The following is a 15,526-nucleotide window of genomic DNA, read 5'->3' as shown; positions in this document are numbered from 1 at the left end:
AAATTTAATAGGGTCCACATATTATAAAGGCGGGTCCTAAAAGTGTACGTGCATTGTATACGGAAACGAAATGGTTAGTATTACTTCTGGGATTCTCAAAATTATAAAATGGTTTCAAGGAGAATTGTATTTGTGGCATAGTATAGGAAAACAACATTGGATGGGTTGCCATTCGCCTCCAGAGTCGACGTCATTAGTACATTTAATAACAGTAAACGTGAATGGACTGCCTTCACAAGCTCACGTCTATACTCTTCTGTTAACATTTCAATTAATGCTTGAGTTGAATAGGAAAGGAAAGGAAACGCTTCAAAGGAAACGACTCAAACCATTTCAATAAGATGACTGACGTGACGAAAATCCATAGGTACTAACTAATATTATAAATGTGAAAGTTTGTCTGTCTGTCTAATTTTCACGGCTTAACCGCTGGACCGATTTTGATGACATTTGGTATTCATATATTTCAATAACATGACAAAACCCATCAAGTGGAGAAATTTAGTATGAAAATCATGTCTGTTCCGCTTTCGCAGAGAAATTTACCTTGGCGTAGCCACGGGCAAAATCTAGTGATCCATGGATGTCAATACGCAACGAATATGTCCAGGAAGTCATTATGCCTTCTCCATTTCTTATACTACGAGATAAATGATATTTTTTTTCACCGTGGTGGATCTCATCGTACACATACATTCAGGATATAGTTAAGCTAGTATACAATTAACCAATAGCCGTGAGTCAGATATGAAAATTCATGAGCGTTAGGATTTGAACTTTAGGCATTGCCACAATTGAAACGATTTAGTCACTGGACTACCCGAAATTAATATCTCTTAATAGTCGTATTCCTCATGGCTGAGGGTCATGGTTATTACGTGGAATGAAAAACACACAACAACTTTCTTGGCATTTTTAATGAAGTGGTTTGCCATTGCATTCTCCATTTCACACACAAGTTAATAAGAATCAACCAGTGCGCAGGTTTCCTCACGATGTTTTCCTTCACCGGTAGCAAGTGGTGGTCGATGAAAACTACTATACATGAGTCAGATTGGTATACAAACTCATGTGGAACGAGTAAGATTCGAACCTGGGACCTTTTGATCATCCACAGGCGGGCGTCTTAATCATTACACCACCACCGCTTCCTGAGATTAATATAGAGCTCCAAAAATATTTCTTCAACATCTCCCACGCGCTTGTGATCAATCAAACTTAATATCCAAACACCTAGCTCCACAGTCTGATCTTGATGAAATTATTATGTCGAAACGAAGATGAGAAATTGAAATTGTGTTATGTAAATATCTATTAAGTATGATATTAAACTGTACTAAAGGATTCTTGAAGCGGTGGTGGACCAGTGGATAGCGTCTGTGAACTGAAATGTAATTTTAATATATTACCGCTTACTTCCGGTGAAAGCATAAATCGTGCGCAAAAGACGACCTTATCGCTTAAAATACGTATATATCGTGCACCATTTTTACATTACATACACTTTATGCTAATTATTTAAAAAAACAACTACGTCGCAACGAAGTACAAGTTGATAAATTAATCAACAGAGCATAAAGTGAGAAATCTAGATATAGAGTGAACCGTAAAGCTGATGCAGCGAGCGCAGTAAGTTTTCATGTAAAGCGCTGCATTTGTTACCGCCGCATAAACTCTAATGCTGTGCCTTCCTTTGTGCATTTTATAAAACTGACTGTATTATGTTAAGTGTAAATTGATGAAATGGTTTAATTATATTTGGTGCTTTTTTCGATCGTGATTTGTTCGTTGAGAAATTGACTCAGTGTGAATTCTTAAATCTTATTTTTGGCACTTAAATAACAGGGAGTATTGATGTGAAATTAGTTTTTTTTAAATACAACTAAACAGACATGTGGGGTATCTGATGGAAAGGGGTTATCGTAGCTTTTGGACGTCTGATACACTGGTTGCAAACGTCAGCCATCGCGTTTGTATATTGACAGTCTGAGACGACTGTCAATATGATATTTAATTTTGCCATATGCACATATAATATATTACAGACCAGGTGATAAATTAAGATATTATGAACAAAGCCTGCGCACTTTGATTATAGACAAGCTATTTCGGCGAAACAAATCAATATAAAAGAAAGAAAATAGTTTCAAAATTATTAATATTTATTTGCAAAGAATATGAGTACCTACTTATTTATCACTTACCTTGACATTATATTATATTCATCGGTTCTACCTACTACATTTATGTTAATATACCTATGCGTACAGTTGAGCGTTGAACAAAAACAAAAGTTTACCTGTTTAATGATTTCCTGTGATATGTTCGCATTCGGTTGGTCCCCAATCTGCAGTCTAGTTTCGAAGCGCGCTGACGCTGCAAACACAATGATTAATGATTGTAGCATTTGTAGCCGTCCGGGCCGGACACCGGACGTCCGTGCGGACGCGCCGACCCGGCCCGTAATGCCGGCTTGAAGCTATCATCACTCAGGATCTAAGTTTGCTAGTTTTGTGGATGATTTTAGGAATAAGACAATGGTTTGTATTGGACATGGAAATAGAAGAAAAATCGTTTACTCGGGTTTTATTTTTAGTATGCAATTGATTTACAACACACAGTCTGATTATGACAGAATGGAATGTGTTCTTAAAATTTTAATTTTAAAGCATTTGTCCATATAAATTTGTATTAGGCTTGTAAATATCAACGTTTAAAATTTGATGTCATTAAGTAACATGGAAAGAGTGTATTAGCAGATGTATATTAAACCAGATGTTGCCCGGAGCTTCGCTCCCGTGGGAATTTTGAGATAAAATATAGTCTATAGCAATCTTAGATAATATACCTTTCTAATGGTGAAATAAATTTTGAAATCGGTTCGGTAGTTTCGGAGATTACCTACCTACGCTTACCTACCTCTTTATATAATATTATAGATAATAAAAACTTACTAAAATCAGTGTCCCTCGGAGTACAATCACACACGGCACTCGTACAGCCGTCAGAGCACTCCTCAATGCCGCATTCTGCAACAAACATATTGTTATTTCTAGAAAATAATAAGTAAATACAAATATTAAAATGAAAGTCGAAAAAATACGAATATAAATGTTATAAGATCCGATTAAAACAACTTAATTTTCGCCAATTAAATTAATATAATACATCGACGCGAAAATTTAAGAAAAGACAATCGCTTATTTTACTATTCTATTTTTAAAATATTTCTTTATACATAGCGGCCTGTATTTCTACAACCATGGTTTTAAACAGTTCATGATGAAAACAAAAACATTTAATGTCTTTGATATTCAGTCACATTCATTTAAGTATGTGAAGACACATGGGGATTGTATAGAGGGACGACTCTAATCAAGCATCATTAAAAGATTAGCAGGAACTACCGATGAGTCTTTGAAGACGGAAATGGATGTTACTCGTGAGTTTCTTGTTCAAGATGGACTACTAATACGTGTAACTTAAATAACATATATAATATAACATATACCTTGTATAATATAATATATAACAGGGTATTTGCCTGGATAAAAAATAAAATGTACTAACATAATACAGAATCAATTGAGTAATTCCGAAGATTATCCCGGACGTACAAAGTTATAAATTCTCTTTATATTTCAGTGTTATTTGTGAAACTAATCGGCACCAAAGGCATATATCGTATTTGTGACCAAAGCAAACGGTGCCTGACACCTGTTGTGCTAACTACAGACTATCTAGATCTAGATACAAGTTCTGAGCTAGATCTAAAGTATGCAAAGCTAAGGGAGTTACACGAGTAGATAAGTTTTCTTGTATACATTTTGTTTAGCATAATGATTGAATATTCATACTTTGTAGTTATCATTTTCAAAATGAATAATTGATATCTATTATCAAGCAACGTGAGAGATGAAAGTAGATAAATCCAGAGACACTCGGCCAAAAAAAGTAGTAAGATCCAGACATAATCGAAAAATAAACCTTTTGAGTTTAACCATTTCGTTATATGTGTGGTCACATAGTGAATAAAAACAGGTATTTAACCTATTCGGGATCTTCAAATTTTGAAATCTCTAGCATGCCTTACAGGATGTTCAAAGCATTCTCCAAAGTAACATCTGGCCGTAACATAGCGATGGTTGTATAGAAATACCGCTCTCTGACCATTACTCCAACTTAGCTCACAAACTGTAACTGCTTAGTGTATTATAAGCTGGTTTCGAGCTTGTACCGATTAATCTTAAGCTGAGACAACACGTCTGTACAAAGTTCGTAACGTTTCGTTTTTTGCTTGCAACTATTTTTGTATGGATGGAATCTTGCATTTACAGAATGGGGTCTTATTTACGGCCAGTAAGTACGTTTTTCTCAGTTTATACCTAAAAGTCCGTAAAAAATCAAAGTCATAAATAAATAAATAAATATATTAGGACAAATCACACAGTTTGAGCTAGCCCCAAAGTTAGTTCGAAACTTGTGTTATGGGATACTAACTCAACGATATTATATTTTATAACAAATACATATATAGATAAACATCCAAGACCCGGGCCAATCAGAAAAAGATCATTTTCCATCATGATCCGACCGGGGATCGAACCCGGGACCTCTCAGTTCAGTGGCAAGAACCTTACCAATGCGTCACCGAGATCGTCAATGAAGGTTGTGTCTGACTTTTGGGGAAGAAATTTGGATAATATTCGAATATAAACTCAATTTTATAGTAAAGTGCATTTATTTAGAAATTTCGACCTTTATAGGTACATTTTCACGTCAAATTTTGAATTATATCGTATTTATAAACACTGGCATTTCGGAATCTCCACTGTTAAATAGACATACCGTAAAACTCATTTAAACAGTGTTGCATTGTATCATACCAGAATACCATTTTTATATAATATTTTTTTAAAGTTAATGTTCAAAAGAAGCATATAGATATCTTTAGTCGATTGATCTGGGTTAGAAGCTTTACGATTACATCACAATAAGACTGGGTAGACAAAGCCAGTATATCTGTTAGACTATAAGTATCTCTATTTAACTATATTCGCGAATGAAAGATTTGGTCCAAAATTTTGTATATAACGCGTTTACTTTCGTTGACTGACAGCTCAATTGGATAAAAGCTTGTGTCAAAATCTGTTTAGGAAAGCCTTATTTTGTTTGCACTCCAATATTTTCAAAAGTGCTAAATATAAATAAACATAGAATGTGAATAAAGAGGAATAAGGGTGGTGTGCTACGAGTAGCTATGCATCCACAATATTTACTTTTTAGATTATCCTGAGCTTAGCTATAAAGGGATTTGTGCGATATTTGCATGTCGATGTGTTGTTACTTCATGCTCTTATGTTGCAAAGCGGATAATCTTATCTACTTTACTTACTTTTATTCCGTTTGATATATAACGTACATATACAGCGTGTTACAAAAACCTTTCTATATATAAGTACCTACGAAGTGGTAAGTACGGTTCCTTGGGTATTGCCATTATGTAAAGTTTCAAGTTAATAAAATGATAAAATATGTAAACCAAGTTTTTTTTACAAAAATGTCATTTTTGCCACAAGATTTTATTGTCGTCGGGGAGATCTTGTATTGCATTTCACGTCTGACAAAATCCATGTCCGTACTGTAAACTATTGAGGAGGGTCGACTACCAACGAGGGTTAGTAGTCGATCCTGGGTTCAGCATCAGGTTATTCCTATCATAATAATAAATTGCCATGGAACCTGAAGCGTCGTGGGAAATGTCAACTCTGTAGGACAACAGGAAATCTAACTGGCAAGATTTGATTACAGACAACTAAAGAAAAGCTTGTAAAAAATAATTGTTTACGCCGCTGCCTATTGCTCAGTCATTCTCTCCGGCAACCGATGTTTTATATAGGTTTTATCGACGTGCGTTGGCGTAAGTTAAAATTCAATACAGTTTCTGTGTCGATTCCTCGACGGACGTCAACGCAACGGATGACTAAGGAGCAATGGAGCCATGCCCTTACCAGGTTCTGCAATCTGCGCTTCACATAGGTCCCCGGTGTACCCAGGTGCGCACACGCAGCTCACCGCGGCTGGGCCCATCTGCCTGAAAGCAAACAGTATTTACATAATCTCTTTTCACAGTTTTTATTTTCTTGGCACTATTAATAGAGTAGTTTGCCATTTCCTTCTTTATTACACATAGGTACATTCTCTATTACATAATCAACGAGAGTTTTCCCACGATGTTTTCCTTCACAGGAAGCAAGAGGTGGTCGACGAAAATACTATACCTGAATCAGATTTGTATACAAACTCATGCGGCACGATTGCGATTCGAACCTATCGGTTCACAGGCGGCGTCCCACCACCGCTTTCACCAATATAGGTTTTGTTGGCAACATCGTTCATCCAGCGCCATCTATCGTGCTGACGTAAGCGGTTGCCCCTACTCGGTGGTGAGGCGTGGCGAAACAAACGGCGCGGGCTCACTTTTGGTCTAACCGTGCAACGGACGACTTGCTCTTGACTCCCAATTATCAAAAATTGTTAAATCATTTAATTTAAATTAACGAATAATTATCTATTTTATTTTAAGTACGTTGTGTGATTTGATTAAAGGTTCGAATTAGATTATCGGTAAAAGGTTGTTCGCATTTTTGTTAATATATTTTGATTAGTTTGTATCGTGTAAAGTAATAACGTGGGAGTATATAGTAAATAAATAATATATATATTAATATACGTGTTGTTTTCATCAGAAGTGTGAATTTTTCTCCACGTCATGGGACGTCACGGACGTCGTCGTAAACGTGCCCGATCATCGTCGAGTAGCAACAGCACGGTGTGCTCGAGCTCTCGAACCCCGTCGCCTCCGCCTAGAAAGAAATCTAAGGTATCACGTCGAAAAGAAGCTAAAACTGTGAGTACCTTGAATAATATTATTCCCGAGTTTGACCCTTTAAACGACGACATTAATGCATGGCTTAGTATTATACAGACGTACGCTATGACTTTCGGTTGGTCCGATGAGACGATACGTTATCAAGCACTGAATAAGTTAAAAGGCTCGGGTAAAGTCTGGTACGACTCGTTGTTACGTACGGATAGTCAGTGGCCCACTTGGAAATGGAGCGAATGGCATCGCCGCTTAGCTGATAGTTTCAAAATTCGACGCAATATGTTCGAGCTATTAAAAGAAATTGTTAATAAAAAACCTTTAGAAAATCAGTCTTTGTACGAGTTCTATTTCGATATTAAATGTAAAATAGACAGACTGTCATTAAACTTTACGGAGCAGGATAAAATTTCTATTATTGTCGGGAGTATTGGAGATAACAATATAGGAGCGTCTATTGAAGCTAGTAATTTTAAATCTTGCCATGATTTAGCTAGTTATCTTCATGGCCGCACTTTCAAATCAAAAAATACGAAAACTAATTTTAATACTACTCGCGACACTCAACAAAAATCTACTGACCTATTGAACAATTCTTCTCAACCTTCGACGAGTATACCCTCAAATAGTACAAATAAGGATGTAAACTCAAACAGTACATCTGAAACTAGCCAAAACGGCCCGGCACAGACTCGGAAAATTATTAAATGTTACTCATGTGGCGGAAATCATAAAAGAAATCAAAGTTATTTCGTCTGATAATTCGCGGAATAAATTTGTTAAAGTAATCCATATTGATAATTTCGCTCATGAGGCATTTATTGATACTGGAAGCAGCTGTTCTCTAGTTTCCGAATCTGTGGTGGAAAAATATTCCTTAAAAACGAACACCCTCCCTTCGCCGGTTTTGTTACAAGGATTTTCTAAAGATAATTCGAAATCTGTTAGCCAAAAGGTTACTGTCAGTTTGAAGGTAGACAATGTAATATTGTCAGATGTCGATCTTTATGTTATTGACGAACTCTTAAATTGTGATATCCTTATTGGCCGCAACATAACAGAGCGTAATGATTTAATATATTCCAGGGTCGGCACATCTTTTACATTTGACTATGCAAACACTTTTACTGAGTTTTGTAACACTATCGATGAAACTAAAATTGATACTGACACTAACTTAAGAGAATTAATTTGTTTATTTAAATTATACAGTAAGTGTGTTGCGTCAGATATCAAAGAGTTAGGAAAAGTTAACAACCATGAAATGGTTATTACCGTAACAGATTCTCGTCCGGTTCAATGCAGACCTTTTCGCTCCTCTCACGCAGTCAGATACGCGTTGACTAAAAAGGATATTATTCCCCGTGTTGCACGGTGGGTCCTCTCGACCCAAGAGTTTGTGTACGAAATCAAACATAGAGAAGGTACACGTATGCAGCATGTTGATGCCTTAAGTCGGAACCCGGTTCCTTCTGGTGAGAGATCGGAAAAAGAAATAATACTATCGATTACGGAAGGAGATTGGTTACTTTCGGTACAAGTACAAGACCTTGATATAGTAAATATAAAAACAATTTTAGAGACAGGTGAAATAGATGATAATAAAAACATTTTTGACTCGTATGAACTTTTGGGCGGTAAAGTGTACAAAAGAACAGAACAGGGTCGTCGCTGGGTTGTACCAAAGAAGTGCATATGGCAAATAATAAAGTGCAACCACGATGATATTGGCCACTTCTCTGTCGATAAAACTCTAGAAAGGATAGGATCAAAGTATTGGTTTTCCCGTATGCGTCACATAGTAAAAAAATACATTAAAAACTGTTTGAACTGTATTTACTATAAAAACAAGGGTGGTCCTAAAGAAGGAGAATTGTACCCGTTGCCAAAATACGCTCAACCTTTTCATACCCTTCATGCGGACCATCTAGGCCCATTTGTTGAGACAGTAAACGGAAATAAATATTTGTTGGTTGTAGTAGATGCGTTCACAAAATTTGTATTTATCGAGGCAGTAAAGTCTACCAGAACATCTGACCTTTTAGAGCAGCTTGATAATATTACTAAAACGTTCGGTAATCCGAAAAGAATTATTTCGGATTCGGGTACGTGTTTTACTTCCAACGAATATAGGCAATATTGTGCAAATAAGAATATTCGAGCGCATATTGTGGCAACGGGTATGCCTCGTTCAAATGGACAGGTCGAGAGATTTAACAAGACAGTATTAGAATCATTAAAAACTATTGGAGCAAATACAACAGATAATAGATGGGATCAATACGTCAAAATCGTACAGCAGGGCCTAAATAGTACAATCCATAAGACAATAAACGCAATTCCTAGTGAGGTTCTATTAGGCTACCGTCTACGTACAGACAGCGATAGTTTAGAGCCTGAGCTTGATAACGGGTCTTTGGTGGACGTTACTAAGTTACGCGCATGTGTCGATAGTAATATTAAGGCCAGTGCAGTGTCCCAAAAACAAAGGTTTGATAAAACTCGGACAAAGGCAAAAGTATATGAGGAAGGAGATCTGGTTTTAGTCAAAATACAGAGTTTGACCAACGATGGTCAAAGTAGAAAACTTTTGCCAGTTTTTAAGGGTCCATTCAAGGTCAAGAGGGTCCTGGGAAACGATAGATACGAGGTGATGGATTTAAGGGGTTCAGAAAGAAGTTTTAAACCATATAATGGCGTCGCAGCTGCCGAAAACATGAAACGATGGATTCAAATTGATGATTGGAATTTGGAATAAATTAGAAAAGTCCGTGTTGGCAAGTCAAAGGTTGAAGGTATGTGATAATATTACTTTTTCATTATGTTCGGTTAAAATCCTGATAATTTTGTCACACGCAGCATTATTTTGTCAAACGAAGCATTTTACTAACAACTTTTCTGCGAGACTAGGCAAAGCCCTAATATTTTGTCATGTCTACTATGAATTGTAAACATAGTTTCGTGAACGCAACAGTATGTGCAATATGTGAATTCAGGAGACATCTTGGTATATTTAAGTGTAGCGAAATGCTCTTTAAATGCAAGTGATCCTCAGTAGTAATCCTTGGAACATCCTGGTCTCCTAAGTGTGGCATAGTCCCTTTAGGTGCAGGTGACCCTGGTGATACAAGATGTTGCATATGCTGTTGACTAGAAGAACTGTGTCTATTGCACCTTACATTCTAATGTCATATACAAATCTTAATGTTGTCTGATGTTTTTCCTTTTCAGTGCTTTGCCTAGACTCGTGGGGCGCCCGGGACAGTCGCCTGGCAGAATGGCCGTGTTGGCAACATCGTTCATCCAGCGCCATCTATCGTGCTGACGTAAGCGGTTGCCCCTACTCGGTGGTGAGGCGTGGCGAAACAAACGGCGCGGGCTCACTTTTGGTCTAACCGTGCAACGGACGACTTGCTCTTGACTCCCAATTATCAAAAATTGTTAAATCATTTAATTTAAATTAACGAATAATTATCTATTTTATTTTAAGTACGTTGTGTGATTTGATTAAAGGTTCGAATTAGATTATCGGTAAAAGGTTGTTCGCATTTTTGTTAATATATTTTGATTAGTTTGTATCGTGTAAAGTAATAACGTGGGAGTATATAGTAAATAAATAATATATATATTAATATACGTGTTGTTTTCAGTTTATATTATTATATTTTCAATGGGAGTCAAAGAAATCAAAATGATATAAATCTATATTATGACTGGTGTCCATAAAATGACTGTATAATAATACCGCTTCTAAAATTCCGTAATCTGCTCCAAATTGCGCCCGAGGCGATCAAGTACAAAAATATTGGGGCAAGAGTCTGAAATGTCATGTCGGCGACAGATTTGTCATAACACAACGGAAGGGCTGAACATTTGGAAAATACACCATCCAGTAAATTGAGGTTGAGCCCAATTGGATGGGACCCCTTACAAAGGTCTAAATTCTATTTCGCCCGGCCCAAAAACATGACCGGGGATTTTACAAATAAAACCGTTTAAATTGAAACGAGTTGGAAATTCTAAATTCTTCCGATGGCACGGAGGGGTCGTTTAATAAAGTCCTTTTGAACGAGTTGCGAAATGTTATAATAGCTTATTATAACTGAATAGGAATTATACATAATTATCCGAGTTTCCATTTCAGGACTTTAAATGTCGTATATGTGTGTAGGATTACAGGAAATCAATGAAAAGTTCAATAAAATACGGGCGGCGGCGATTGCGTTTTTGTCCCACGATGTTGGATGTTTTAATTTTTATATACGTCAGAACAATCGGATTTTTTAATTACCACACATGTAAGGTAAATGTTTTTTTGTGTATCTGCATTGCAGGTATCAAAATTATCAACAAATTTTAACGTCGTATATAAAGTTTTGAAAGATGTCCACGTAATCGAAATGGTTTGAAAAAATACACCGTGAAAAAATACCCTTCTAAAAAAGATTCAGATAATAAAATGAAAAAGAAACAGAAAATTGCGCAACTCTCTAGACTAAATAATGTCTTTAGTGGCACGTGAATTTGTTTAGTGTCAACAATGTTCACACTATAAAAATACGCGGCGGCGTTGGACGGAGCAATTTCGTCGAGACAAATGACATTATGAGTGTTCGTGAAAACTTAGCGAAATAAATCAGTTTTTATCACCGGCCAGCGAGACTGCATTGTGAAAGAAAACAGCTAAAGTACAGAGAATACTGGAGTATTCTACCCGATGAACTTTCATTTTACATAGCGTAGTGGACTACGCTATGTAAAATGAAAGTTCATCGGGTCAAAAGAACGCAAACATGAAGTATGGATCGAGTTCTGTGAAAACTTAGGGAAATAAATAAGTTTTTATCACTGGCTAATTACACTGCATTATGACAGGAAACACCAAGAATCTTACAAGCTTACTATTTTTACGGTAAATATAGAGTGTACAAAATTATCTTGAAAGCATTTTGCTACTTTGTTATAATCATTTATTTTCTTGTTAGTTCACGCGGTAAAAGGTGACTGAAATATGCTCCATGAAGATATCGGTAAGAATTTGTTATAGTGTATTACTTGTTGAAAAATAATGCGAAAATGGGAAAAATAATGTTCAGTTTGAGATAACAGATCAAATTTTCAAAATGGACCAAAGAGTAATATAGACTGATAGTTCGCTTCGTTTTAGCGGACCCTGGGTTTTGTCGCTCTATCCATACTAATATTATAAAGAGAAAATATATGCTTTTTTATTTGTATTGAATAAACTCAAAACTAATGGGCCGATTTTAATGAAATTTGGCACGGAGATAGACAAAACCTTCAGAAGTAACACTGGCTAGTTTAGCTTAGGCAATTTTGTTTGTTTTGTAATATCTTTATTGTACAAAAAACACATGTTCAAAGTACGTACATAACATGAAACTAAATATACAATGGCGGATTTATCCCATGTTATTACTTTTTATTATGGTTTCACACCGCTAGTATATTACAAAGACATAAACAACTATTAAGGCAATTACAGCTTTATTTATCTACCCTCAGTGTTATGTAACAATGGTAGTAGACAAACAAGCAGCGCTACAAAGTTGTCCAGTTTGCGTGCAGTCAGGAACTTGGTAATCTCTCCGAGACTTGGAGCTGGGGCTCCGGACGTGGCTCTGAAGCTGTCAGGCTCGTGTTTGTGTCCTGCGGCTCAAAGGGAAGTTTTGTCGTTAGTCATAAAGTGATCTGGTATTATGGAGACTGCATATCAGTTAGTTTGCATTAGCTTGGCATTAGATACCATTGCTATCCAAAGCACACGCTTTGGATATTTCCTAGAAACGGATTTTATGAAGGGAAATGTAATTAATGAGAATGTGTGTATAGCATTTGCAAATAAAATAGTAGTAAGTATTACCTCAGAATGCAGAAAATTTGTCTACTCATAAATTTTGTTATTAAGTCCCTCAAAAAAAAAATTAAATATGTTTATTTATAGTAAGATACAATAATGCACCTTCGGTAGGTTGATTCGGGTTTGATTCCCGGCTTGTTTATTTACTTGGTTTATAGGTTCATACTATTTTACTACTATACATATTTTAATCCGTGAATCTATCGCGGATTAAAATATAAAATTAACATAAAAGGTTAGCAATAACAAATTAAGACAAATAAGGGAGTTGCAAAGTTAACGTAGTCGGGAGATTGTGGAGAGCCAACTTTTATCGGAGCGATCAAAACTTGCTGAAGGCTGGATATTGCAAAATATTAGCTTTAATCTTTAATCATTTTAAATGCTAATATGCAAATATATTTTTTCATTGTATACTTTTTTATTTTAGTTATCTATACAACCAAAACACGTGTCAGATAAGACCACATACCTAAATCGTTTTGTATTAAGTGTATCGCCTAATAGTATCTCTAGTTTTAGCCATGTCCTTTAATTGACTTTTACAATCTCCACGAAAGGAGAAGTGGCTTGCATATTCTATGTTTCTCTTTCTAGACCATGCATGAAAGGGTTATAAGTAATTCTTAATTTATACTTGGATGGAATTTTCTTGCAATGTAAACAATTTTATCGGGATTTCGAGTTGTATTTCGGCGTTAGTATACTAGCAGACAAACAATCAGTCACGAAGTTAGTCAGATTGTGCGAGTTCGTAATCTCATAAAGGGGCTAGCTGGCATATCCGAGTGGCATGAGATGTGTCTGTGTTTCTTGTCCCAGACAACGTAAACTTGGCGTCGCATGAGATGTCTGTCTTGGAGATAACACGAGGGAATGACAAGTTTGATTGAAACTTCGCTGGTCTTACACAAAATGGCGGAAATAGAAATGCTAATCTTAACTAATATTATAAATGCGACAACAAGTTTGTTTGTTACCTCTTCACGCTTTATCTGCTCAACCAACCTTCTTGAAATGTTGAATACATGTGGGTTGAAGTACGGAGAAAGACATAATGACATGTCATCTTTCATCCCGGAAAATTTAATGCTCCCGTGGGAAATTCACACGGGTGAAGCCGCGGGCAAAAGCTAGTAAAGACATAAATATAAGACTTTTCAGATCTTGATATTTTGCGACTTCGACATTTGGCGACTCAAATTAAAGCAACAGTATTTCTAACTACAATAAAAATAAATCAGGTTTCGCATCGGTCGATCGATCGGTCTGTATGAACGAGATAAATTCAAAAACTACCCGGATTTTTGTACGGTTTTCACCGATGTGTAGTCTGATTCCTGAGTTTAGGTGATAATATTTCACATATTTAAGACTATGACTATGTAGAAATAGGACTGTATTTACAGACAACTTTACGTCATCTCCCAAAGAGACAAATCTAATCAGCTAAGAAAACACAAGTCCGTTTGCCACAGGGCGTTATCAATGATAATGTTATATAACGTGAATGCGTAGGCTTATTCCTATTTACAAGGTAGCAAGTTTCCGAGAAATGTTGCCAGCCTGATAACGAACAACCGAGGTTTCCCAGCAAACAATTAAACTGTTGAACAGTGAACTTAACTGTGAACTTAAATACATGCAGTGAGAAAGACTCGGAAAACAAAGATAACCAAGGAATTTGGAGTGACAAGGGAACAGAAGTGTCAATTGACTGAGAATATCTGCCACGAGGATAAGAATTAAATTTACCGACGATATGCAGCGCTGTGTGCCTTGGAATGGATCATAGCATATCTTCCCGTGGTAGTCGTGTGATGCGATTATGTGACACATAGCCTTGACAGCTGATAGGCATCAATGAAAATGGTTGTCCAAAGAAGGTTGTTGTCAGGCAGGTGGCCAATCGTGAATCACAGTTACCACTGTTGTTTTGCTACTAGCTGATCTTCTAAGAGAAGTATCTTCAGTTTATACTATTTTCTGTTGATGGAGATTGTAAATAGGGAATTTGAATTCCCTAAGGACAACATAAAACTCTGTCAGTCATTTCTATTGTCTATTATGAACTCCATGAAGATAACGCTGTCTCAGGCATTTCCACACAAAAGTTAAATAGGACGAACCGCCTCTGAGTAATGTGCATTTAACTTGTAACGAGCGAAAGTTCGCTCAACAAATATCGGGAGGAATTCAGCGGACCACGGTTTTGAAGCTCTGAGGAAATTGCACGGCTTTCCAAGAGCGCCTTTAAATAAATGCACGCGTTGTAAATGTATATGCCGAGTCGTGCTGTTGTGTTGGTAACATTAAGGGCAAACACAAAACGAAAAACTAAAAGATGTCGTCACTGATGACATGCGTGACAATGTTTTGACAACTAGGGACGCAGATGACCGTGTGATGTGGAGACGAAAAAATAGCAAAACTGAAACTAGGTCCGACGCTCAACGGCTGAGGAAGAAACCGGGAGTACACTCAGAGAGAGAGAGACAAAATAGGAAACTGATATCATATCAGGTGCGCCCAAAAGCAACTGACTTGAATAAAATCGGGCCACTACTATGAAAAAGAAAATACTTTCTCTATTTGTTTCGGCAAACTTTGCTTTTCCTTTCAACTGTTACTCATATTCAGATTTATTTATTGCAAGTCACAAGTTTAAATTACATAAAAGGTAGATCAAATATATATTTTTGTAACTGTAAGCGGTCACGGTGGTACCTGTGTGTGGGAAATAACTCTTCTTGATTTCT

General features: G+C 36.5%; 1 protein-coding gene and 1 pseudogene across 5 annotated transcripts in view; one reads left to right on the top strand and one right to left on the bottom strand.

The window, feature by feature from the left end:
* The window catches only part of LOC128677270 (uncharacterized protein), a 267,183-nt gene that overhangs the window by 23,056 nt on the left and 228,601 nt on the right, over nt 1-15,526 (bottom strand). For all 5 annotated transcript variants that reach the window (XM_053757985.2, XM_053757983.2, XM_053757984.2 and 2 more), the window contains exons 5-7: nt 6,012-6,094; nt 2,955-3,029; nt 2,300-2,376 (exon numbers count right to left, since the gene is read on the bottom strand). In XM_053757985.2, coding sequence (XP_053613960.1) covers nt 2,300-2,376; nt 2,955-3,029; nt 6,012-6,094 — 235 coding nt within the window. The remainder of the gene's footprint in view (nt 1-2,299; nt 2,377-2,954; nt 3,030-6,011; nt 6,095-15,526) is intronic.
* Nucleotides 6,388-8,817, top strand: LOC135309882 (uncharacterized; annotated as a pseudogene).

The sequence above is a fragment of the Plodia interpunctella genome, chromosome 17 (genome assembly GCF_027563975.2).
Source record: "Plodia interpunctella isolate USDA-ARS_2022_Savannah chromosome 17, ilPloInte3.2, whole genome shotgun sequence".
Lineage (NCBI taxonomy): Eukaryota > Metazoa > Arthropoda > Insecta > Lepidoptera > Pyralidae > Plodia > Plodia interpunctella.
Note: the sequence above shows the minus strand (reverse complement) of the source record. Positions and strands in the feature narration are given on the sequence as shown.